The sequence below is a fragment of the Talpa europaea genome, assembly GCF_964194135.1.
Source record: "Talpa europaea genome assembly, chromosome: 12".
Lineage (NCBI taxonomy): Eukaryota > Metazoa > Chordata > Mammalia > Eulipotyphla > Talpidae > Talpa > Talpa europaea.
The window spans coordinates 99,022,627-99,049,544 of record NC_140079.1 but is presented as its reverse complement, the minus strand read 5'-3'; the positions used below and the strand labels follow the sequence as shown (position 1 = coordinate 99,049,544).

The following is a 26,918-nucleotide window of genomic DNA, read 5'->3' as shown; positions in this document are numbered from 1 at the left end:
GTTCATGAAGGTTAATTTGGTGACACAAATATCTGCTCCCAGGCGAGGGAGATGCCTCTGATGATGCCCAGAGGGTGGACTTTATGATCTGGGAGCACTTGGAATGTTGCAGCAAAGCTGCATCGTCCATGGACTGTCTCTTCCATTTTTAATGAGGAGCCGGAGGCACTATATAAATAAAACGGCCGAATTATTAAATTATCACTCTACTGGGCATCTTATATTAGTCCTAATTAAATGATTCATCTCATATTAACAAACAGAGCTCAGAAAGGGATTCCAATTTTTAATCCCAACCAAACAGATAGAGGAAGCCTCTGAAATTTCTAGAAATGTCTAGAATGTTGCCCTCACTGGAGGGAAAAGAGGGTGAGTTTTCTGTTAATATTCTCAGTAAATGCAGTTCTCAGAACCTCGTTCACCCAAACCCAGATGATCTCATTCATCCAAACAAGAAATACTTATGGGGCTTTAGCTTTAGTGATGATGGAGTAACAGGGATGAGGTTTGCATCACACTTTAAACAATGGGGAAAATTGTCGACATGGAGGAACCAGTGGTTTCAGATGCTGCTCTAGAAGCAGCACCAGGAGAAGAAAAAGAAACAAGATGAACCCTAGAGTGACCCCAGCTCACTGCATGGGAGCATTTCCAAGCCATGGGACAAGAAGGAGTGACATAAGGGACATTTAGGGTGTATTTGCTGGGTACCAGCTCCTAGATTCTTGGGGTGCAGTAGTAACTAAGATGGACAATAAGTAAACAGGGGGGAGAGCAGAAAGCAACAAAATAATGGTGTCATCTCAATGAGGTTAGAGGAGGTGGAACAGGCTGGTGAGAGCCTGTTGTGTGTGTTTCTTCCCGAATCTGTGATCTCTGTCCAGCTGCATTTGGGTCGGTAGATTGAATTCTGCTAGGGCTTGTTTTCATTTTATTTACTTATTTTTGAGCATTTGCTTACCGAGAGACTTTGAGGCAGTGTGGTTAGGAAAGCTTTGTAAGAGAGTGTCGTGTCTGTTGAGACATGAGGATGAAGAACCCAGTGTTCCCAGGGCAAACTGAAGGGGGAATATTTCAGCAGTGAAAACGGTGTGTGCAAAGGTCCTGTGTCCACCTCCTCGCCTCCATCCTCTCTGAGGCTCAGAGCACATTTATCTTATTCTTTCCTATCTGCCTTCCTTAATGAGACCTTCAATGTTGTATGTCAGCTGTGTCATCACTCCCACCTTTGCTACATCTCAGTGAGCACAGCAGACAATGTCTGTACGTCATGATCAGATCTCGATCCTTGTATCTTGTTTTCAGACTGTCTTCTGAGTCTGTGTCTTTACATTTTCCATAGCGGAATTTCACTACTTATTCCCAGGAATGCTTCACTGCCAACCACTGGAGCTTTGGTCAGTAGTTCTCTTTTGTGTTGTCTGTGACATTCTTGCACAGCTAGAGGAGAGTTACAAACAAAAGCAGGAACATTCCCTTGGCCTCTCGAGGGGTAGGACTTCAGCATCAGAAGGTGAAATTACCTTGGATGGTATTTTCCAGGAGCATTTTCTTGAACACCAGGGTGTTCTCAGAGACAATGCAGGGCTGAGCCGGTGAAATGACCAAGGGGTCAGCGCCCTGAGTGGCTGCTGGGTCAATGTTAATTGATAATGATGCTTTTTATGGTAAAATCCAAACTGAACCTCAACACTGTTCTTAAAATTCACTGCAGAAGCAGAGAGAAGAAATCTATAGTTCATGACCCTGTAAGATTTATGTCTCAAGCATTTCCAAGGCCCGTATTTTTTTTTTTTTTTATTTTGTTTTTGCATGGCCTATTTACCACTCCCGGACATTCTCTGGCCTACCTTCTGTTCTCTTAGGAAGCAGGAAGATATTCTAGGAGGAATGAGCTGCTCTTCCTTTCTTTTCTTCCTTTCTGTCTTTTGTTTGAATTTTCCCATATCTGTAATTTTTAAATAATAGCTCAGGATCTTGGGTAATGACTGTAAATGAACATCAGACATACAGAAGTGAGCATTGCTGAGTGCTGCTGAGGAGAGGCACATGGCTGAAGTCACCAGTCAGTGGAAGTCTCGGGGGCTGGTGCTTTAGGCTGAGGATGGGAGCTTACCTCTCAGGGATGGGTGGGTGTCACCCAGATGGAGCTGTGTCATCAACCCCTGCTGCAGGAATTCTTGTTGCAGGATGGAGCTGACTGACTCAGTCCACATGTCTGGGCAATCCCAACCCAATCTCAAATCCATGAACCAAGGAATCTGGTTCTGGAGACCAAGAGACCCAATCCCAGTGGATGGCGACACCAGCGTCTGCTGTCATCTGTGCTCTCGACTTTTGGAACAAGACCCCAGTTTGCTCCATTCACAGTCCATAGTGTGTGCCTGGCTCCGCGCTGGGCCTTGAGGCTAAAGAAAAGGAGATTCACCTCCTGTTCTGTCAGAGCTCACGGTTTCATTGGGATAGTGGGTCCACTCATGGATTATACCATGAATAGGCCTTGGGACATCACAGCATCCATGGTAAGTTGGACTAAATGAATCGATTCATTTTTACACAGTGCACTCCAGGGACAGGCCAGGAAAATCAAAGACACCAGTGAAAGGAACTCACCAGAATCTGAGCATTCCCAGAATAGCCAATCACCATCTGTTCTCTTCCAGGCACAACGCTAAATGCTTTCCATGCATTATTTTATTTTCAAAGCAATTCTGTATTTTATATGCTCTGCGATAAAGTCCATTTGATTGATTAGCACCCTGAGCCCAGAGAGGTTAGCTAACACACTCAGGGTTGCACAGCACATGGTAGAGAAAAGGACTCCACTAAGAAAATCAGACTCTTGAGCTCAGGTTTCATCATTAGCTATTCTACCATGGAGCTGGAATAATGCAGAGTTGGCCTCTTGGGAGCTCAGTTTCCTCATCAGAAAGGTGGAAAGTTCACAATGCAGCAGCTCGAAGGTGAGCCGCTGACCTCAGATGCCAGGGAGTCCAGATGAGGACTTCACGCATCTTTGCCTCCACCCCGTTGAAGCACCCAGCACCACTAACTTAACCAGCCCCAAGTTTTATGAGCACTAAGTGTTCTGATTTCCTAATGCAATAAACCAAATACAGGACGCCCGACCTGTAATATTGGCCGCATTATCACCATGTTCTAACCAAGCAAGCTTATTACTTCAGACAATTAAGAAAATACAAGTTGCAAATACTTGGTTATTAGAGAAAAAGGAGTAACATAAATCCACAATGTTGGGACAATTAGCATTTGCAGTAATAAAAATCAAGTAAAACAACCTAAGGAAATGAATATTAAGTTGATTAGTTAGCATTTACTTAGCACTTCATATTTATAAAATGCCCGATAATTGTTCTGGGCCATTTCTTTTGGTATAACTGATAAAGGACATTGGCTGTTCTTGTGGGTAGCGCAAAGGAGGTTTTAAGTAAGAGCCCATTAAATTACCATTCAAGTAATCCTCTAGTCTCTTGTTCTGAACTCAGATTTAAGCAGAGAAAGAAAACATCCAGAAATCCTGCTAAAATGTAAGTCATTTCATCTCCCTCCTTTGTTAAAAGCCCTCCAGCAGCTTCTTCATTTCTCTCCGAGTAAAAGCCCAAATCCCATAAATGCAACTTGTTATCCTGGTGGAATCCTGCAACAGCAAAAGGACAGAAGTGAGAAAACAGGGGAAATGTGAATAAAGTCTGTAGCTGAGTTGATAACAATGTGCCCATGTTAACTTCTAAGCTTGAAAAAAAATGCACCGGATTAGGCAAGTTGTTGACTTTAGGGGAAAATGTGTGAAGGGTGTGTGAGAGCTATCTGTGCAACACTTGGGTAAATCTAAAAATCTAGAATTGTTACGAAATTAAAAATGACTTAAACACAGCAGAGTTCCTACCACAGCCTACTAGGCCTCCCTTGACCCCTCTCTACCCCTCATTACATCTCTGACATCTTCCCTTGGTCTCTACCCTTTGACTCCTAGGTACTCACCCCAAGGCCTTTGTACCAGCCATGCCATGCTGGTGTCCAGACCATTTTTGCCTGAGCAATCAATCCCCATGGCTTAATCCTCTTTGTTGAATTCAACTCGAATGTCATCTTCCCCAAAACTCTTGAGAGCACGTTTCAGACCCGCCCTGGTAGCCTCAGTCTCGTCATGGCCAGTGCTTTGTCCCCTGGAGCTGACTTTTCTGACATACTCTCCAGTGTTTTTACTCATATGCCCATGTTTATCATTTTCCTCCTCTTCTGGCTGAGAAGTTCCTTAAGAAGGGGGTTTATCTACTTTCTTCGCTATGCACATCCAGCACAGAGAATTGTGCCCAGCACATGCCTAGTGCTTGAAGGATATTTGGTTTTTGTTTATTTATTTGCTTGTTGCATACAAGAACTGGGGTGCAGGCCAGAGGTGCAGGGGGTGAGAGGATTCACCAGAGACAGCGTGGGGAACAGATTGACTGAAATATACTGCTGAGGGGAGCAGCAGGCAAGCCAGGAAAGGTCTGCTACACCATATGGGTCAGCTCCCTGCCTGGGTATCAAACTCATACTGCAGTGGCTGCAGATAGCTTCATACTTATGAGACTTAACCCCTTGCACCACCAGGGAGGTTCCTGTAATTTAATTTTGATTAAAGATGGTGTTTAACCAGAGGGCATATGCTCCTGGCATGTGAGCAGGTGGCTGTCATGAGCAGGTGGCTGTCACTTGACTGGATCTACTCAGGTGGACAAAATCAACACAGAAAAGGTTGGGACTCTGGAATCTGCATTTCTAGAAGGTTCTCCAGGTCATCCTGGTGCACATGCAAATTATCGAGCCAATATACCATAAACATTTTGTTGGAATTGTTGCATACATTTGAAGTAAACACATGAAAATAACATATAATATGACAAACATCTAAAAAATGGAAGTACTGGGCCTCCCTGGTGGCGCAAAGGGTTGAGACACAGCCTGTGGGGCTGTCCACATGGTGCAGCAGACCTCTCCTGGCTCGCCCTCTGCTCCCCTCAGCAGTGTGTTTCAGTCAATCTGCCTGTTCTGTTCCCCACTCTGTCTCTGGTGAATCCTTTCACCCCCCACACCTCTGGCCTACACCCCAGTTCTTGTATGCATGAATGAATAAATCTTAAAAAAAATAAAAAATGGAAGTAGGACTCGTATTTTTAGCAAATGCTCCTGGGTAGTTACAGTGCATGGACTGTGCTGTTACTTGTCTTATAAGAGGTATTTAAAAAAAAAAAATGAATAAGCATATTCCAAAGTTTTATTTTTCCCTTGCCCTTCAATGAGGTGTAGCTGTTATGCATTAAAGAATAAGTCAGTAATCCTATTTCCAGAGCAGCCTGCATCAGCGGATGGTTCGAGGTCCTTCCTGAAAGGTTTGGGCAAAGATAACAAAATGTCGGGAAAGCTGCAGGGCAGGGCTGAATGGAAAAGTAGGCTTGTAATCTCAAATTCAATACAAAGGATCGAAAGCATCAAATAATCAGTCGCTGGTGAGCCTCCCATCAGAATGTTCCATCTGCCCTGGAATTCAGCTTTGTGAGGGTTTTAGGATGTATACTTCATACCCTGTCTGTCTCCCACTCTCCAAATATATAACCTCATAGAAAACGCTGGGCACTTCTGAGATCCGCAAGGAAGTCTTTCTTGACTTCCGCAGAGAAACCCCCAGAAGCATCGCCTACCTCCATTCCCACCCCATCCTCCTGAAAAACATAAACATCTCTTTTCCAGACAGAGTTTTTAGTTCAGGAGAAAGTCTTCCCCTGCCCCCAGGCCAAGGGCAGTCCACTAGTTGTGCAAACCCTGGTCTTCGGCGGTTCAATCCAAGGCTTGGGCTTTGCCCTCTAAGCAGTGGATTTGTCCTTAGAAGGTGGATGGTGGTTAAAAATGACTTTCTGTGACTGATGTTTACCAAGGGGTCACCAAGTGCTGGAAGCCAGGACAAGCACTTTGCACTCGTTACAATGTTAACATCCCCCTCACCCCCCATCTCTTGCTTCCTGCCCAGTCACATTGAAGATAGTCAGTTAATATTGCTTGAATGAAGGAACATACTCACCACCCCCCTTTTTAAAGCCTTGGTAGGGGAGGTGCAGAAGGAGAAGTATGTCCAAGGTCAAATAATCCCCTTTGCTCTCTCAGTCCAGACACATGAGCTCCCGGGAGCTCCTAGCCAGGCAATGAACAGTGGCTGCTGAGATGTCAGAGCACATCAGTCACAGATGATTATTTGAAATGACTCACTTTGGGCTCAGAGTTATGAACGTTTGGGGATGACTCCCCAGGTAACTCAGGGAGGTGGTCAGAAGGCTGTACCTGGAGGCAGACCACGCCCCTACACACCTGTCACTACAAACCTGTCTACCTGCCAGGTGGCAGCTTCCAAATTTGGCGAAGGGTCTGGCTCCTTGGCCCACCTACTTCAACCACCCTCTCAGAGTCTCAGAGCCTGGGATGGTTAGATAGAAGCACCTCTAGGCCCCCAAATTCAGTGCATTTCTTTCTCTGCTCGGGTACAGTGAATATCATCCTAGAAACACGAGACAGTGAGAGACTGACCCAAGATGGGCTTGACACCAAGTCTCCTGAACCGACAGACCTCCGCCGCCTTCTAGTGCCACAATGGTTTCTATATTTTTGTCTGCTGTGTGAGCAAACCTTGCTCTGTAAGTGGAATAACCCAGGGAAATGGAAATCATTGACTACAGGTGCACACCACCTTGAATAATCATAGTGTTTGTGTCTCCAAGAGGCAGCTGATGTTGTCAGTCCTTGAACACAAAGGAAGAAATGAAGACTCAGAGAAGGCAAGTCACCTGTCTGACATCACACAGCAGCCCAACTACCTCTCAGATCTTTGTCAAGTCTCACGTTTTTTTTTCTCTATAGCCGTGGATGATATATTTAGATGGCAGATGACCCCAGGAGAAATTGCTGTGTCTTCATTTGAAGATTTAACTTTCAGGTCGCCAAAGGTCTGCTTGCGAACTCTGCGAAGGTACTGCCAAGTTTCTAGATGGAGACTTTCCCCGAGAAGTTCTTCATCATCCCCTCCTGAAGAATTGTGTATCCAAAGGTCCTTCAATCAGAAAACTCACCCACTGTCTTGTGATTGTGCTTTAGCCTCTCCCCCTGACAGTGCAGGGAGACCCCAGAGGCCTGGGACCACTCATATTCCTCCTCCAGTCCTCGCATCTGGCAAATATTCTTTATAAAGTGGGATTTCATTAAACAGTAGCCACATAGACCAGCCTAGAACCAGAGTGTTGATTCCACTCTGAAACAGATATGACCAACTCTGATCCCATTTTTGTACATAAAGTTTTATTGAAACACAGCCACACTTGTTTGACTGGAACATTGTTTTCATAGAAGCAGCAAAGTCAGATATTTACTCTATGGCCCTTTGAGAAAAGAAAAACAAAAACAAACTTGCAGTCCATCTGGGTGTGGAGCAAACTGGAAAGAAGATGCAGACATTTCTATTTTCAAAGTGTATTTTTTGCATTTCCTTTGCGTAGCATATATTTACACCCACCCCCATCCACGGGTGCAGGGGAAATAAGCCTGCTGGTGGGTGGGGTCTGGACTCAGAAGTCCCCTGAATCTTGCTCGCTCACAGAAGCCATGTCCTCGATGTGACAGGCCCAAGTATGTGAGCAGGCTGCTCGCGAAGAATGGTGTCCCCACATGTGCCGGGGCGTGTAGTAAGTTCTCGTTTAACCGATAGGTTCTTGGGAACTGTGGCTTTAAGCAAAATGATATACAATGAAAGCAGGTCTTGTTCATCATCAGCAGGGCTTGTTTTTTCCCTCACTGATGTTATAAGGAAATGACATTGACCTAAAGAGATTAAATGAGGACCCACAGGACCAGCAGGACACCAGTCGTCCCAGGACAAAACCCTTGCATTGCTTGTCTCTTTGTTGGAGCATTTATGCAGAGAAAGAAGACATTAGCAGGGAAAGCCCAGGGCTTTTTTTTTTTTTAGCTGAGATCAGTCCCATCTTAAATACATCACCAATTTTCTGCAACCAAATTATGCTTTCAGCAGATTCCTTAGGCCTGGAAAATTAGCATAATGTATAGATTTGCCATTTGGTTAAATTAAATTTTGCATAATATGTTGGGGGGACATCTTTGAGCTGAGTGGATTTGCGGATTCACTGCAAACTATCAACCTATTTTCATTTCAAATTGATGTTTAAGTTGGCCTTGATTTCTGAGTGTTTAAGGAAATTAAAGAAAAGCAGAAAGCTAGGAGGGAGTGAGGAGAAAGCTGCAGGTGTCACCCCTGGAGAGGGAGAGCAGGTACTGGCCAGAGGGCATTCAGTGCATGGGGCGGGATGCTCGCTGAGCTGGAGAACTAGAAGACTCAGCTAATAGAGTCTTCAAGGCCTGAGATGAGGCAGCTGTGAGTTTGGGGGGAACTTGACACGGAGGCTTGTGCTGCTTCTCACCTGGGGTGGTTGAAGGAGGGGACCGGCTGGCACAGTGACACTCAGCAGGAAGGCGAGGCGCTGCCACTGAGGCGCTGCCTGGATGCCAGCCCTGGGGGCATCCCACTCAGCAAGGAGATTCCATTTGGAGGGCAGGGCGGGAGTTCTGAGGTTGTCCAGGAAGCCCAGTATGGAAGGAGGGCGCCCCCTTTAAAAGGAGAGCTGGGGCAACTGAGACAGCCCTTGGCCCTTGGATAGCAGAGATGGCTGAGCTCTGCCCCGAGTGACCCCAGCGTGCTGAGGCTCCTCATACCTGCCAGGGGTACGGCAACTGGGAAAAACAGAGACAAGAACTTGCTTCTCATCACCAGGAAACATCTCATTTAATGGGAGGCCCCTTCTCCCGGGTCCCAACCTAGAAGGGCCATGACAGGCGACAAGAGTCCAGCGATGGCCCTCCTCATACGGATACTGCTGCGCAAAGCAAATCACGCCTCACCCCCTCTGGGTTCTTCTAGGCTGGACCATAAACAAGCATCAGACATATTGATAAGTGAAAAAGCCATAGAGAAGTTTAATAACAGCTTGTCCGCCTCCTATCTCGATGGGAGAAGCCCAGAGTGAGGAAAGAACTTGCCCTCGTGGCTTCAGTTACCATCACAAAGAGCTGAGCTAAGACAGGACTTTGGGGGGCAAAGGGAGGTCAGTTAAGGAGGTGGGGAGAAGGCACAGTGGGCAAAGGTGTGCAGACTAGTTCTGCCTCTTCCTCAAGAAGAGACAGAAGGTGAGGTCTTCCTGGTGCACGCCCTACGGGAGCTAACATGCAAATATCCTTTTCAAAGGCAACCTCCACCCGCCTTCAGGACCCTCCCACAGCATCAGACTTTTGCCAAAAAGGGCATATTTGGGGTGCCCAGTTTCTACTCCCTATACAGCAAAGTGCTCAAATGATAGCACTGAGAGGCAGGAAATGTCCCCTGAGGCAGGCCCAGCAGGACATGGGCTGCAACAGGAAGGGTGTTTGGGTCTCCTTGATTTTGAAATACATACAGTGGAGCTGCCAGAGTGGCCAGAAGGACATTGTCTCCTCTTTAGAGGTCATCCTGGGCTTTGACTCAGGATGGTGGAGGCCTCAACTCCCAGCCATTCCTCCCGCCCTGTCTGCCATAGACCCACTGAGCATCTAAGAGGGGCACTTAACCCTTCTTAACCTCTGGTACTTTATCTGAAAATGGAGACAAAGAATAGATTCTTTCCCTCCAAGTCATCCGGTGGTGCAGCAAAAGGCACACACTGTTGATCAGTCTACCCACCTGTACTAGAGGGCTGCTGGGCATCGGGTACTGTCCAAGATCCTGATGACTATGGGCCACTCTAGGGCACTCAACGTGCCTTGACTCATTTGGGGTGGGTGCTGATATTATTCCAGTTTCCAGTTGAAGGAAATGAGGCCCAGAGTGGTTAAGCAACTTGCTGAAGGTCACACAACTAGAATGTAACCAAGCTGAAATTCAAATGCATAGTTGGTTTTCAGCATCTGTTAATGATTATTGTTAATAGTAGTACACAGAATCCTTGCACCCCATCATTTTGTTCACTATCACCTTGTTATGACATTGATGAGGAAAAAAATCCTGGCTGACACTGAATTGCATAATTTGAGGACCTGCTTTCATAACTCCTTATTTTGCTTGGTCAAGGTTTCCAAGGACCTATCAGTGGTTTTAAGGAGGGTGAGGACTTATTGTAGATAAGTTTTAACTCCTCATTCCTGAACTAAAAATCAAAACTTTGAACGTGGAGTAGAGAAGTCTTATTGTCTAGTCTCTGATAAGCAGGCACCAGCTCCCAGCCCTACCTGCTATTTCCACAGAACTGGTGTTCAATAAATATATTTTTAATGATCAATGAGAGAGAGAGAGCACTCTCTCCCTCTTACGTGATGTAAGGAGGCAGGAGCTGGTAGCAAACCAGGAAGAGAGCTTTTACCAGGAACTGACTTAGCCTTGATCTTGAACTTCCCAGCCTTCAGAACTATAAGAAGTAAATGTCTGTGGGTTGAGCTTCCCAGTGGATGGTATTCTGTTGCAGCAGCCCTGAGTGGACCAATACAGACATGGTGGCAGCCCATCTCCTTAATGGATGTGTTAAACATGAAACATGTGATCCCTTGTGTGCTCAGCCTGCATTTTCAAAGACAAAAATATAGCCAGCGAATTTGGAGTCAACCCTTCTCTGCCCCCCAGCCATGCTCCTTTCCAAGGAATTTCATCATTTCAGCAGAGCATTGAATTTATTGGAGCCGAGAGAGATGTGATGCATTTCCCAAATCTGTGTCACCTCACTGTGGAATCAGCCCCGCTGAGCTAGAAGGAGGCATTAACTACATCCAAGCTGTGTGATTAACTTATTTGTTTGCCTACAGAGCTGAAATGAAAAAGCAGGAAGCTGAGTGTATCTTCACGAGCCCCGTTTTGAAGTGGGACTGTGTGAAAACCCGAGACTTGGGTTTTAATTCACATTTCCAGGGCTTGCCATTATTATTATGTTTAATGGAAAATAACTTTGTGCAATCTTGGCTCCATTTTAAATGGAGAATATGCAATATTGTCTAACGCAGAGTATGAAGTTGATTTAGTATGCATGGTTTTCTCCCCACCCGCTCCCTGCTTCTTTGTACACATTCAATATAGTTACATTTTTGCTTAGAACATATATATTTTCCCCCTGAACTTTTCTCGATTGCTTTTTTATCAGGTTTACAAATCAAATCAAATAGGTATATTGCAGAGCTCTGTGATATTATTTTCTGAGCTTATAGTACAATGTATTGAATTATGCCAGTCCCTGCTCCCTTCCCGCCTTTCGCTCCAGATTGAGAGAGAGAGACTATGGACCCTGTAAATTCACTTGGCGCCCGGCATTACTGGCTAAATCAAGACCGCTATTCAGGCTGCAAGAAGAGACAGAGCTAGTGTTCGTTACACAAATCAATTTGGTCCAAAGTACATCGCAGTGGGTACTCAACCATCGCTCACATAATATTGTCAACTTAATCAAATAATGCCTCGAAGACACTCACCAGCTTTTCTCTCTGAGAAATAACTTGATTGGTGGAGGAGGGAAAGCAGCTGGCTATTCAAAAGTACACTTTTTATTTATCACTGTTAAGGGCTTTGTGCATAGAAGGGAGGGCGCCTGTAGCAGAGGGAAGACACTGAATATTCAATGGACTGACTGGAGAAATGAGGCCGCATTAGCCGCCTGTTTTGGGTGTTGGGTTCAACACCACGATGGCAGGTTGGGGATGGTCAGGGGATGAAGAAGCTGGATGCAGAGAGGCCTCTTGGCATGATGGTATAAAGATTTGCTGAGGGCCTACTATGTGCCATAGTAAAGAGCTCTGAAATGCATTTGATAGAGTGTTTGTCTATAGGATGCTCATATTCTGGTAGATCAGACATGCAAATAAAAAAGATAGCAGCTAATACGTGCTCAACAGAGTAACAGGAGGATGAAGGCATCCAGAGGAGGCATCTGAAGCAGACTGATTTGGTCAGCTTGCTTGTTTGGTTGGCTGGTTGCTTGGTTAGTTTGGTGGGTGGATCGTTGGGTGAGTGGGTGGTTGAGGGGTTGAGTGGGAAGATGGGTGGGTGGTTGGATGGGTGGTTGAGTGTGTGGTGGATGGATGGGTGGGTGGTTGTGAAAGGGCCATGTTCATAGAGCTCATCGCTCTGGTTTCAACATGGGCGAGGCATAGGCAGCTAAAACTTGAGTGAAGCTCTGTTTCACTGACAAGAGCTTTGTGGTTTCCCTCTAGCACTTGCTGTCCTTAGACCACCCAGAGCATCTTCCGCCTTGACCTCAGAGGTCTGAAGAGTCCAGGAATTGCCGTTAGTCTAGCTCCAATCCTGGCTGTGCCATCACCTGGCTGTGTGAACTTGGTCAGGTCACTGAACTCTCTGAGCCTCATCTTCCAAGTAATTGTTATAATTTAGTGAGAAAACACCTAGCAAGATGCCAAGCTCACAGCAGGACCTCAGGAAGGTTGTATTTCCAACCCCTATCCCAGACTCTTTAGCCACTTCCACACTTGCCAGGGATCAGGTGGTCTTCAGCATCCCATGTCTGCATTCAGGGTAACTTCCACAGCAGAGGTCCTCGGCCAAGGTCCTTGCATGTCAAGGTGTCCTTCAGGGACTCTCTTTCTGAGATTGTACACAGGATTAATTAAGGTGTATGTGTGTTTTCCCCCAGGGAACAGGTTTGTCACCCTCATAAAAACGTTTGTGTCCATGCACAAAGAAAAAGAGTAAGGAACCTTTAACAAGGTAGGGAAAATTCTGCTTTAACACTAGTAATATTGAAAATAGCAGCAAAGATTAGAGCTGCCACTGGTAGAACCATCTGCAGTCGCTGCTCATCCTATACCCATGATGCATATTATCTTCAGTTCTCACAGTACCATGCAAGGAAGTCACTATTATTCCAAACTGATTTTATTTATTTTTAAAATTTTCATTTAAACCTTTGGTTCAGTGTGTTCCAAGTACCCCATTCTCGCTGGTCTAGAGAAGATGTTTTCTTTCTCCATTTCTCTTTCTTCTCTTTGAATCCCATTCTGCAACCCCTCCCCCCATGACACCATCTGTATACAATCCTGGGGACATTCTGTGCCTATGCCAGTAATGAGGGTGCCTTAGCCATGGCAATCATCATGGCGGTCCCCTGGACACAGAGGCATCACCTTACAGTTCTGATGCAGAGACATCAGAAGTCTCGCCAGCCCAATCAAATGTCTTCAGATAGGCTTTCTCTCCGAAGCTCTGGATAGGATCCCTTCCCTTGCCTTTTCTGCCTCCTAGAAGGTTCCCTCATCCTTCCCATTGAGATCTGATTCCTCCAACGTCACACCTGCAGTGGTGTGCTGAGTCTTCTCACTCTGTCACACTGGCTGTTCTTCTGTCTCCCTATTCCCCCTTTGGGGAGCCTATGACTCCCCTGGGTCCCACAGGTAATCAGCATCATCTCCCTATTGTAAGGTCAGCTGATTAGCAACTGTAATTCCACCTGTACTCTTAGTCCTCCTTGTGTGTAAAGTATCAATTCACAGATTCTGGGCATGAGACATAAACATTGTTAAGGGGTCATTCCAGTCACAGTTACCTGTTGAGCCCTTGAGATGTGGCTGGTGTGAATAGGGAATCAAAGTCTTAATTTGATTTAACTCAACTCAAACACTGATACTTGATTATTTAGTTTTAGATGTGTTTTGAAATTCTTGGATGTTCAACTGTCAATTTTTCACAGCCTAAATGCCAATCAAATATTTCCAACAAAGATCTGGTATCCCTACTGAGAGATGGAGCCAGAAGTGCAAATTATACACAGGATTTCAAAGCTTTTGTTAAGAAAAGAAGGAAAAAGATCATTTACAGTGATTACATATTGAAATAATATTTTTGATGGTTGGGTTAAAATAAATACATTCTTAAAATTAATTCCTTATATTGCTTTTTACTTTTTTGGAATGAGTCTTCTAGAAATTTACAGATGACTTGTGAGCCTTCTATTTTTTTTTTTTTTTCCCCGTGGGGCAGGACTGCTGTCCAGTGCTCAAACACCACCCTTGAACTAGTGCTGTGTTGTGAGGACTTGCATTTTAATTTTCATCATGTGGGGTGAGGGAAAATACTTTTCCTTCTGAGCTTCTAGGGTCTTGGCTGAGTCTTCCTCCCCAACTATAATAAAAGACAGATTAGCAGGAGAAAAATGGATAGAAGTTTAATGACATGCATATCTTCTCTATACTTGGGAGAGACCTAAGAAAACTGAATAACTCTCCAAAATGGCCCAAGTCACCGTCCTAAACACCATCTTCAACTCAAGGCAGCTTTCTCCTTTGGAAAGTGTCTACACCCTTACAGCTGTGCCTCCAGTGACCCAGAAGCCCAGACAAGTTGGTGGTGGGAATCCATCACCATTGTTTGCCAAAGAAGACAGTGATGTTCAGGTGGGTTAAGGAGCTGGATGGGACTGGGTTTTTAATTTGGAGATCCCGGCCTGCACTCCTGCTGGATCCCTGGTCCTCCCCAGAAGAGGCCAAGTGAACTCAGCAAGGCAGGCAGAGCTCCGAGTGGGAGCCGAGGCTCAGGAAGAGGCCAGGGCCCAGGGCCCCTACCTCTAGGTAAAGGCACATTCCCTCTGAGTCTTACCCGGATTGGTCGATATCAAAATCTAATTTCACCAGGATTAGTCGTCAGTTGCTCAGAGCTATTCATTGAATTAGGGATGATTATAGCAGAGGGAGCCCCCACGGTTCTTTATTAAGTTCTTTGCGGGAACACTAAGCGATCTTCAAGAGATTAGAGTACTGGTGGGGTTTTCTTAGCATTTTTAACCCACACCAATATCTGGGGACTTTGTTTATTGGAAAAATTTGGTGGCCCGCATCCTGCGTCCTAATGGGGCCTTCAGACAGGGCCCAGGCAGAGCCGGTTTTGCCACCCTCAGAGATTCTTTGGGGGCCTGTGGCCAGGGCTGCCTGGAAACTCACCTCTTGAGGTGAATGGGCTTCCCATCCCCTTGGGGAGCTGCCTCCTTTCCTGCATGACCCACTGTATCATTGGCCTGAGAAATAAAGGACAGAGCCGATGGCCATGAACAGCAGCGATAAGAACAGGAACTAGAATGACTTCAGTTTCTCCATTTCCCGAGTGAGTTCAGTATTATTTTGCTGGTTTGTTGGGTTCCACCATCTGATCTCCCAAACATGCTTCCGAGGGGCATTGCCCATCCAGCTGGGGCTCACGTTAGGGGTCAAACGACTTGAAAAAGGATCAACCAAGAGTCTTCCAGCTGGTAATCCCCACATAGCCTGGACATGCAGGGGCCTCAAGTCAGGTGACCCCTGCCTCTAGCCTGCGCACATTCTAGATGTGTAGTTCCATCCTTCTGTCACCCTGTTTTATTTTTATCTTAGAACTTTCACTCTGTGCCTCTGCCATAAGCTTCAAAGCACATCTCAGGATTAGTTTATCCATCTGTGCAGAGTACAGGGCTGGGCTCTGGCAGCCCATAGAGAAAGTGGTGGCCGCGGGGGGCTGGTGGATGCCTCTCCGCCCAGCTGCATCCAGAGTCAGGTGCAGAGATGGGTCTGCTCGCTTGGGCTGGCAGAGGGAAGACTCAAGTCTTCTTTCTTTTGGGGGAACCCAATGGGCTTCCTGGCAAAATCCTTCTTGCTGCTTCTGTCCTGCTTGAGATCCACCCTTTGGGGAACTCCCTGCTGTCTGAGGTAGTAGGAAACTCATCCCCCGCCGTGCTAGCAGCTCATCATTCTCATGCCCGGTGGCTGCATTGTTTAGCCGGGGACCACAGAAGTCGAAGAGTAGACTCCAAAAATTATGCCCATGCCCTGACCTTGTCAAACCGACAAATGTGACATTATTTGGAAAAAGGGTTTTTGCAGATCTCATCAGGGATCACCCTGGATGTCAGTGAGCGCTAAAGCCAGTAGTATCACCCACAGACGACACAGGCAGCGGGAGGTTTGCGTGGCGACTCCGGGAGGGGAGAAAGCGAAATGAAGATGGAGGCAGAGGAAGGAGCCACACAGCCCCACGCCCAGGGACCAGCGGGGGCTGGAGAGGCAGGTGGACTCTCCGGCACCTCCAGGGGGAGCTCAGACCTGAACTGAGGCCTCCCTCCCCATGGACACCGGACAGAAAACACGGCTGTTGCCTTAAGTCACCAAGTGAGTGGTAAACGTTAGGAGACTGAGACAGCGACATGAGATATGGGCATTTTCTGAATATATTTTCCCTGCAACTTCTCAGAAAAGTCGAGTGAGGCAGGGCCGAGCCTTGGTGGCCTGGGCGTGGGCGGGGCTGGCGTGACCACTGCAGAGGCTCTGTGTTTGCCGCAGCCGCTGGAATTCTGTCTTCATCCCCATCTCTTCCATGTGTTCTCGCTCACCCTCTAAGTGGGTATCCTCAGTCCATTTTATTTGCTTTTTCTTTTTCAGCTTCTTGGATCGTCACCTTCATCTTCCTGTTCCTCCGCATTCTCCCACGATGTCCGTAATGTTTCTGTTTTTTACAGTGTGTGTTATCGCTAAATAATGTTGTTAACACACAGGTACTCCGACCTCGCAGTTGGTGGGCATCGGGACATCCGCGTGGTCTATGGAATGATTAATTGAGCATTGTGTGTTTTTATCAAAGGAAACAATGCAGAGATTTCTCCAAAGTCCTGTTTGACTAAAGATGATTAATTTTAATTTTCACGCGAGCGGCATAATGCTATTAATCATTTAATATGTTTAATCATAATCTCTGTAATTCCTGTAATAGGTTTATTAAATGGAAACATCCAGCAGTTCTGCGCAAATCCAACTCTAAGTCTCCTTCTTGGGATGAGAAGGGGTTGGCTTTAATTTGCAGTTGAGAAGCAACTTCTAACAAGAGGGGAAAACCTGGGCTGGAAACTTGAGGTGTAAATTGCTGCTTCTGCCGACTTAGCACCTATGTGAGCAGGCTGGGACCCCAACCCCTCTGAAGAGCAACCATCCCGGGATTCAAGGTCATCTCACCTCATGGACATGGAAGCAAACCTCTTGTTAACAGCAGAGGAAACACAGTTCCCACTCCAGTGGGGTCTCAGTGTTAGGTTCTCATTGTTCGACTATCACTTGAAGGTGGCACATTATTCATGCCCTCCTTCCTGACTTCATTCCTTCATGATCCACTGCCCAGATCTTCACCTGGCAAGTGTCATTTGTCCTCAGGGCTCAGCCTCTGCGTCACCCCTGGCTCTGACCCTCAGTGGCTCCTCTGAGCTGTCAGGATGGAATGACCACTCCTGCTTTGCCCACATGGCCCTTCTTGAGCCACCCCTGACCCTGCCCTCCTCTCAGGGGGTGCCAGACCCTCCTCCCAGGGGAACTAAGGTCCATGCTTAGTGGACCTCAGAATCCAGAACGTTCTGTCTCCTCTGTGTCTTGCTTTCCACTCTTCTGCACTGGCCCTGTCCTGCTCTTAACTTAGACAGCTCCCACTTAAAATGTAACCGCAGGCCGGGCCGGGCCCACAGAACGTCCTGCTGCCCCATCCCTGATTGCACCTCACTCGGCCTCTGACTCACTCTGGTCCCAGCACCAGACAGTCCGTGCCATTGTCTGATTCCTCCTTCTCTCCCGCTAGACCAGGAACGGCGTGCATTTGGAGGCTGACATGTCCAGTGTAGGGTAGCTGCTTATAAACTTGTTTAATAAGCAGGTGAGGAGCTTTACTTTGTTTCCCAGGAGAGGGTTTTGCGCCTCGCTTTTAACTTTATGAAGAAAAAGAAAAAAAAATACCCTCTAAAAAAATCCCTTGCCTTCCTTTCTCTGCCAAGTTAGCCTATAGGGCTGTGTCTGCTCTGCACCCACTATTATCACTGCTTATTTTCAGATTAGAAAACCACCACCACTCTCTGTCCAGCCCAGCAGCACAGACGAAATCACCAAGCAGCAGGTTTTGTCGTGATGACCTCACATTTGAAAGTCTAAGAGGTCAGCAGGAAGGATTCTTGATACCAAGCCAGCTTGGAAGAGCAGCGTGCCAGGCACGGGCAGGTGTGGCTTCTAAGTGCAATTCAGGGTGTGTTAGGAAGAAGAATGCCAGCAGAATCTGACAATAACTACCAGGGCTGATGAGAAAGTCGCTAATTATATATATTTCACTTTGTAAGATTGTCTGTTTCTCTGTCTTTATTATTTTACACCCGGCTGCCTGGCTTGATAGCTTTGTCCCAGTTATATGTTTCTGAATTGCTTACAAATGGGTGAAAACAATTCCTTGCTGGTACACGGGACCCCTTGCGTGGTGGCTGGGGAGCAGCAGCTAGCTGGTGTGAGCGCCACCTGCAGGCACTGTGTGCTAATTGCAGAGAAAGTATTTGGAAATGAGAATCCTGAAATGTTGGACTGTAGAACTGGGAGTGTGGGCATGGGGAAGGGTGATAGGGATACCAAATGTTGCTGTGACTTTTCTTCTAGTTCCTTCTTATATATATGGGTTTCAACACGTTCTCCAGACTTTTATGGGAGGGGGGTGGGGGCTGGTTGTAGGCCAACACCATCCAATAGAAATTGACTTTGATAGAGACAGAGATGTTTCTGCATTGTCCCATATGGAAGCCACTGAGCCACACGGGGCTGCTGAGCCCTTGAACTGTGGCTAGTGTGAACAAAGAACTGAATTTTACATTTATTGCATTTCAATTTCAATGTGTTCAGCTGTGTTGAACAGCACAGGTCTGTACAATCAAAAAAACAGTTAAGATCTTGAAAAAAAAAAGTTCAGTCAATCAGATGGTGACTTGCACTGCAGAACACCAGATAACTGTTCCGAATATTTTAATACATGTACTAAGGCTTTACCTACAAAGCCGCAACAATAATGTAGGGGTGCATTAAGATTTTGAACAACCTTGATTAAGGGATCCACTGTCTCACCCATTTCAAGAGTATTACCCCTTCTCAGTGAGACTTCTTAGGACTACCTGTTAAAACTCCCCACCCCTCCTGTCAGCTCTGTATTTGTTATTGGGTTTTTTGCCTGCGTTGCTCACTACTAAATCCCAGATCCATGATGGGTGAATGAATGAACAGCTGACCCAGCAGGTTGCGTCGGACAACACCACACTGACAAACGGGAGTCGTGGAGCAGGCTACATAATGCAGGATGCTGCTGAAGAGCAAGATCCTGGCCCTTTTATTCATACACGTAATTGGTTGTAAGGAGATTAAGGAGATTAAAGAAAGGGGAAGGGCGTAGAAAATTAGGGATTGTGAGTCTGCCCTCCAGGCACTTCTCATCTGCTTGATGACTTGGTATTGTGATTGAGATCAAGCCCTAGTTCCCCAGCCATGGTTTCAGTTATCAATAAGCCTTTCCACTGATCAGCGTCTAGGGTCCCTTGTCATACATCGGTCCTCAGACCACACACCCCCACCCCCGGGCATTCCAGGTCATACCTTGTGATGTATAAGGTGGGAGTATGTGTTATGCATCGTTCCACAGCCCCCATCCCACCCCTGGGCATTCTGGACATACCTAACCTTCCCAGTGTGATCCAGCTTTGTGCTCTTGTTTGATTTGAAGGGTTTAAGGGTTGGGCTCCTGTTCCTAACTGGCCGGACCACTTTGACCTTGTTTAGGTGACAAAATGGCGGCCGAATAGGCTGCTTAGGAGTAGCCGACCCACACCAGCAGGCCCCTCCTGTTCCTTCTTCCTTTGTTCTGGATTCTCCTACCACTTGGGGAAACAAATGCATGTTGTAAAGAGCCTTGGCGTCCACTCAGAGTCTCTTTGCTTTGCTCTTGTTTTTTTAGCAGACAGATGACGCAGCACCGACGGATGGCCAGCCCCAGACACAACCTTCTGAAAACACGGAAAATAAGTCCCAGCCCAAACGGCTGCATGTCTCCAATATCCCATTCAGGTTCCGGGATCCGGACCTTCGACAAATGTTTGGCGTAAGTACAGCCTCTGTCCTCTGCAGTGCCCACTCTGGGGTCCCCAGAACCCTTCCTTGTCTCCGCCTGTAAGTTCTTAGTACTAAGAATACTAAGGTGAGATGTTTGCTTAAGGGGAAGAGGCATTTTAGATCCTAGCCTGTGGGCTTGTTCTGGCGTAGGGTCCCTTTATGATTTAGTATAAATTTCCATGCATGTTTCCACCTTGCCAAATGGTCTTCTAGTTAGAAATTTGAATGTGAAATGGAAAAGAAACTGCCAGGTTGAATCAAGCTCATGGGTGATCCCAGATGGAGTGGCCCCAGATGCTCTGTCCCTGCTGAAGTAGACATTATGAATTGACTCCACCCTTTCCTCCACTGTGATCACCCAGTCATCGGGTGGAGTGACTCTTGCCAAATCTTTCAGATCTTATGCTTTCCCAGGCACTCTGCATTGAGGTTCCAGAGGCAGTTGTAGAGAATAGCTAGTTCTGCTGGCAACTTCATTACAAAACAAAACAGATTTCTAAGTCTGCCTTGCATCCTGCCCTAGACACTATCCCAAAATCAGTGATGAAGGCTCAGGGCGCCTGTGGGATGTTGATGCCACAGTGACGGCCATGCCCACCCACCACAGTTAAATGCAAATGGTGTCCAGTCCAGAGAGATAAATGACTGGGGTGCTGGTTTCATAGGTGTCAGGGCCCTCATTCTCCTTCTGGATGTTCCTGGCACTGTTCACCTTGGAAAGGGATGAGTTTTTCATTCTTTGGGCTCTGTTCCACCATAGGACAGAGCTGGATGGAGTTGGATATCCTTCATTGTTGCAAATGCATTCAGCCCATTTGCCCGTGACCTCCCAGCGTTGACGGGAAGTATCTGTGGACACAATGAAAAGAACTACATCCTTAACATTTGACATAGAGTAAAGGTTGGCTGCCAGCAGGGTCTTCTTCCCAGAGTTTGTCGACAGATGCAAATATTACAAAAGGAACCAGAAGAGACCCAACTTTAATGTCTAGTTCTGGGCAAAGTTGATCTCCCCCCGCCACCCCGATGAACGGGGGGGGGGGTGGTGGTGAGGGCACTGGGTCATCATTCCGTGATGGTGAGATGAGCCGGCACCTTTTATTTCTTTAACATGCATGATGTTTATCAAGTATGCAGCTGACATGAAGGCAGAACAAAGCATCCTAATATTTAAGATACCCACACTTGAACGCTGACATTTCAGAGGAAAAGGTCAGCATCTGCACTTTTATCTCTCTCATTTGGTAATAACCTTGAGCTGAGCCCTCTCACTCTTGCAGAGCAGAGATACCCTCGGGCACTTTTAGGTCAGAGATGCCTTTGAAAAGTGCAGAGCATTCAAAGTTAGAGTGGAGGTTAAGTGTGTGGAAAACAGTGAGACCAGGTTTGAGTGATGGGTAACCAGAGGGATTAGATTCCTTCGGCCACTGCAGGTTACAAAGATGTCTTGCTCTTCGGTCATCAAGTGTCACTGGGAGCTTGGCTTTGAACTTGGTCCTCTTAATGGTCAGAGTGTCCCTCATTACATCGTACCCGACTCCCTCCTGGGAGGGTGCTCTTCCCTCCCAGTTGTCTTGGTTACCTGAAAGGGAGGGAGGTCTCTTCTGCTAAGTCAGGCAGGTATTCCACATGCGCACAGCTAATGCTGCAAGAGCATCCTGTTTGCACTACTCCCTGAACCTCATGATTCTTTTAGAGGGGGCCCAGAGAAAACTCTGGGTGCCAAAGATCACACCACCAGTTGTCAGAACTTAATCAAAATCTACTGGTTTCAGAGCCACTTCCTGTAAAAGTCAAAAATTCCCAAGCAGCTGACAAGATGTCGATTTGACAAGATGATGGATGCACTTAGTACCTCTCAATTAGAAAAATGCAGCAGGCACTCAGCACAAACAGCAGCTGTGCCCATTCTCAAAAGTATGCAAGATTTTTTCATGGGTTTTGCCTTTAAAGGGACTCGCACATGTGAATTCCTGGACCCTGCAATAACTCGGAGGCCTCCTGGGTTTCCCAGCACCATTGTGAAGAAACAGAATGTGAACCCAAAGAAGCTGTCTTTCCTGGCCCCGCATGGCAGCCGCAACCCTTTCTGGTTACTCGGAGCTTTCAGTGGCCAAATCCCATCGGAGGTGTTGGGTCAGTAAATGATTGACCCCCAAGCTCCAGCAAAGGGGATTAAGTATGGTTTCCCCTTTGAGGTCATAGCTTCTGTGAGGAATGATAGTTGAATGCCAGTGGGGTATTTCTTGCATCGCTTACGCAGGAGAGGCCTCTCTCCTCTTGTGCAATATGTTGCCTTTGTCCCTTCAACAAGGGCGGATGCAGAGAAGACCCTCCGAGACCTGTCTGCCTTTCTCCTTCATAAACCACGGCCAGGGATTTTCCACCCCTGACAAAATAAGGCAAACAGCCTCCTTCCTCAAACCGCCTAATGCCCAGCAGTGTTCACACCGAGCCTGTGACCTTCAAGCATCCAGCCGTGAAGTCTGCACCTCCGGCAGCCTCATCCCTGCCCCACACTCTGCTTTTACCTTGTGTCTTCAGCACCTCCCCACACCAGCCTGTTCTCCTCTCTCTTCCATGACCGTCTGTCTTTCCCTCCTCCCAATTTCAAGTATTAATTTCAGTATTTGTCATGAATTCTTCTAGGTCATCTTGGATTTCCTTTCTTTCTTTGTTTTTCTTTTAAAATGAACATCCCTTGCTCAAAAGTTATGAGGCCTCCATGTCCAAGCAGAAGCTGGAGTCTTTTTAAAACCCCAGTGGGGTGTGGGAGGGTGGGGCTATTCTACTGTGAGGGGCATTGCTTCTGGAGGTTTCGGTGGGGGGGGAGTGGTTCTGGGCCTGGTGACCTTCTCCTCAAGCCTGGATGTGTTAGGACTGGCACATCTGCTTCCTTTACCTTTGCAATCTCCATGGGCCCACAGAGGCACAGCGGGCTTCCCACCAAGTGCGTGCACTTGAATAAGCGGCCTCCCTTAGTTTGATGTCTAAAGCTGGGGGACACATCCAGACCACAGAGGCAACACACTGTATCGTAGAATCATCTCCAGAAAAAACTATTCCAGGAACACAGTTACAGATTTGACCCACCCTTGTTGCTGGCACAGCCTCACTTTGGTCATCAAAACACACACCCTCTGGTCATGAAGAGGACCCTCTACCAAGTCTACTCTTAAAAGCAAATTCAGATCGTGGAGAAGCAGACTTCGTGATCAACTTTTTGGCAATAAATTTGAGTAAGATCATAGACGTTGTCAATGTCAAGGCCAAAATCCCATGGATGATGATATCATGAGGCGGGGACATGGTGAGAGGCCTCCCCTTTCTGCACCCAGAAAACTGAGCCCACGCTGGTCATCTCTCCCATGCGCTCCTTGAACTAACCTCACTTCCGTGCCTTATGCTGGATCCACTGAACAACTTTCCCGGTTTTTCAGAGAACTATTATTTGATCTGAAGATGTTGGAAAACACCTGGTACATATTTGCCCAAGCGCATGCCCCGAAGCTCCCAGACTCTTCCTGACACACGACGGAGACATCTCGCACGAGGCTGAGACACTGAACGTCGGTGTTGAGCAAACAAACGCAGGATGTCTGCGAATGAGTCGTGTCTATTTAAATTGAAAATGTGCCAGCTGTGTTTACATCATTAGTACCCAACTTCCCAATTAAACTGTTGATACTATAAATATAGTACACAACTGTCTCCGAAAGGGGGCTTACATCAGCATTCTTCTGGTGGCTGGGAGATGTCAACCTCATGGCAGCCGCCAGAAAGGCCAACATTTGGGACCGTTTCAGGGCATATGGCGACAGCTTTCCTTTTAGGGAAGGACGCAAGCGAAGATGGCTTTTTGGTTGGTTCTCTCTCCGGCAGATCTTATGTTTGTACTGACGCTGTAGACAGGGCTCTGCTCTGTCGGGGACATTGTCTTTGTGGCTTTGGAAGAAGTCCTTTGTGAGCTTCTCTCTCCATGAACATGTGCTTCCAGGCCCTCATGCCTGGAATTAATAGGGTGGCCTCTGCGTCAGCTGAATATTCTAAGGAAGCCACGTCACGGTGACTGCTTCTGAGGGGCTCACAAAGCTGGAGGGTTTTTTTTTCCCTCCTGCTATGAAATTCAGTTCACCTTGAATGGCAAATCCTTCTTTTCCCAAATCTGTATATTTTCTTCTTCTATTTTTAATGATTTTTCTCTGCCCAAATCTAGGGCCCTTGAGACAATCTGTAGAAAAATATTCTCTTGACCCAGAGAGTGCATGAGAGTCTTGGTTGCAGGGCGAGCTGGCGCAAGGTCCCTGCTGCATCCATGGCCTTGGAAACCTGTAGGCTTTATGTCTCGTCTCCTGGCTGAGCTATCCCTTCCTGATTTCTTTCAACCCTTCTGTTTCTCTGCAAAGGAGACACTTGGGCTCAATGGGAAAAATGAAGCCCGCCACCCTTTGGCTGAGGACGTTCCCGAGAGAGTCCCAGCATGGAGTGATGGAAGCTTTAGATTTTTCTCAGTCAGAACCCCCCTCACCCCAGAGTTTCCAGCTCTGAGATTTGACTGCAGAAGGCAGGCCGTCACCCATCTTCCTCCCATCTAGACTCGCTGTGTGTTCCAGAAGATGGCCTGTGGTTCCAGATACTTCTTGTTCTTAGATCTTAGGAGGACCCTCCCAGCATGGTCTGTTTGAGGCACCGAGGTCAGGCGAGTGCTCCTGATTCTCTGTGTTCTACCTGCTCCTTCTCTGTTGAGCCCCCTCCCAATCTCTATCCTCTGCTGCAGTCTGCTTAATGCTTCCCACCCAGGGGAGAGAGAGAGCACAGAATCTCCTAGGGTAATAAAGGATGCAATAAAAATGCAGCCTGCAAAAGCTCAAAATAAAGAAAAAAGGGATGGAAATATGACTTTATGTTCAGTTTATTTTTTTAATCGCTCAAATGAGCACTGGCTCTATTCCACATCAGGGTGCAGTTTCCATCTGATGTCTCCCTGGGCCACGTCACTTGCTTCTCCGACCCCCTCACTCACGTGCACTTAGGTAGAACAGACCACATTCAAACCTTGCCCTCTGCTTCTTGTGATCTAAGAAAATGGACCGATTCCAACACCAGAGAAAAGGATTTGGGATGATCAGATGTTCCTGCTTTCGGGGTTCATGTCCCCACTTTTTTTAAAGTATGAATCAAGAATTACTTGAGGTTCATTTCTCATCCAAACTAGATTTCTCACTAGTTTAGCAAATTAAAAAGAAAAGAAAACACACAGTAGCTGGATTTGAATTGTAGACAGCAAATCCTTTATTAAGTAAAGAATGTCTCAAGTACTACAAGGGTCAGAGGAATCCTGAAACATCTGGAATTTCTCCTTCATAAGGCACCTGTATTTTCCTGGCAGTCCAATGTATTTGCAATCTGAGACCTCCTTTCTAGAGTGTACAGAGCCGCCTTGCCTTCACTTCCCTTCCTAGTCTGTTCATGCTAATTGTTGGAAATCTTTGTGTTTGTTTAACAATATGGAGACCCATCCAGAGAAGCACATTTCAGCCTGAGGACTAAGCCCAGCTGTGCTGCTGTCTTGAGAGTGATGGGTGCTCGGTGGGGGACCTCGCTTTTATCCCTTTTTGCTTTATTCTCCTCCGTGGCCTGGCTGCTCCAGGCTTTTATGGGATGGGACCCAAAATCCTCAACCTCATACTCTAGTTGAACATTTTACCATCAAAATCCCACTTCATCCCAGTGGCCAGTGTGGTAGCCAGTGAGGGTCAGTAGCCAGTGAGGTCAGTAGCCAGTGAGGGTGGGTAGCCAGTGATGTCAGTAGCCACTGAGGGTCAGTAGCCAGTAGCCAGTGAGGGTCAGGGCATACACCAGTGAGGTCAGTGCATACACCAGTGAGGTCAGTGCATTTATAATCTTTGCTGCTCAGTGCCTGGGAAAGCAAATCACAACCACATAAGGAAAGGAAAACAGAATCAACCTCTCAGTGCCATACTCTGCACCAGACCCTACAATGATTTCCTCTCACCCTGTAATACAGAGATGATCGCAGCGCCTTGTCATGATAGAACCCCTCAGAATGCACATCCTTGATATTAGAAAAGAAACAAAACTTTTACGTGGGGAACAATGTCCCAAGTGCAGGATGTGGTTTGCCCCGTTTTCTCTGCCTGCTTAAACAATCTTTCTATTTCTTTGCAGCAATTTGGTAAAATCTTAGATGTTGAAATTATTTTTAATGAGCGAGGCTCAAAGGTAAGCAACTTATTTCACTCTAACATGGTTTAGCTTATGGTAAAGCTCTTGTTTTATGGATAATGGGAAACAACTGCACTGTTGGGTCAGCTCCTGGGGACAAGGCAGCTCATGCTTTGTTCCTCCTCAGTGTCCCACGCGCTGGGAAGTCGGATGGGTTCCTTTGAAAATGTAGAAGGGGGTCATTTAAAACTGCTGTTTTCTATCTATATCTTAGATCAAGTTTCCCGAAGAAAATTGCCCATGCTTAAAAAATAATGTTGTTGCTACATTTTTGTTTTTCAGTGATAATTATGTTCTTTATATTAAAAAGTGAGTTGATAGTCTCACGAGCAGGTAAATATGTGATCATTCTGTGTTAATAAAGTGCAGTTATTTTCCTGGGTTGTAGGGGAGACGCGGCATATACACCAACCTTTTGAGTATCATTTCCTTTATTAGTGTGTTAACCAACACACTTTTTTTTTTTTGGCAATTTGCCATGACTTTGAGGTGGTTGTGTTTCTTTCCCTCCCTAAAACCCACTTAGAAGTAGCGTTTGCTGGAGCCAACGATGCTAGTAGAAGTCAGGGCTGGTAGGGAGAGTCTCCAGCACCTTCAAAATGGAAATAGGTTGGGAGGGGAAAAAAAAATCTGCTCTCCTGGGAACCCGGATGTGCAACTTGCAGGTCCAGCCCAGTCCT

General features: G+C 46.6%; 1 protein-coding gene across 20 annotated transcripts in view; it reads left to right on the top strand.

Moving 5' to 3' along the window:
• The window catches only part of RBFOX1 (RNA binding fox-1 homolog 1), a gene marked incomplete at both ends in the record, with an annotated part of 929,893 nt that overhangs the window by 793,458 nt on the left and 109,517 nt on the right, over positions 1-26,918 (top strand). For 19 of the 20 annotated variants that reach the window (XM_084251201.1, XM_084251196.1, XM_084251209.1 and 16 more), the window contains 2 exons: positions 19,838-19,981; positions 26,182-26,235. In XM_084251201.1, coding sequence (XP_084107327.1) covers positions 19,838-19,981; positions 26,182-26,235 — 198 coding nt within the window. The remainder of the gene's footprint in view (positions 1-19,837; positions 19,982-26,181; positions 26,236-26,918) is intronic. The other variant, XM_084251202.1, reaches the window with a different exon arrangement.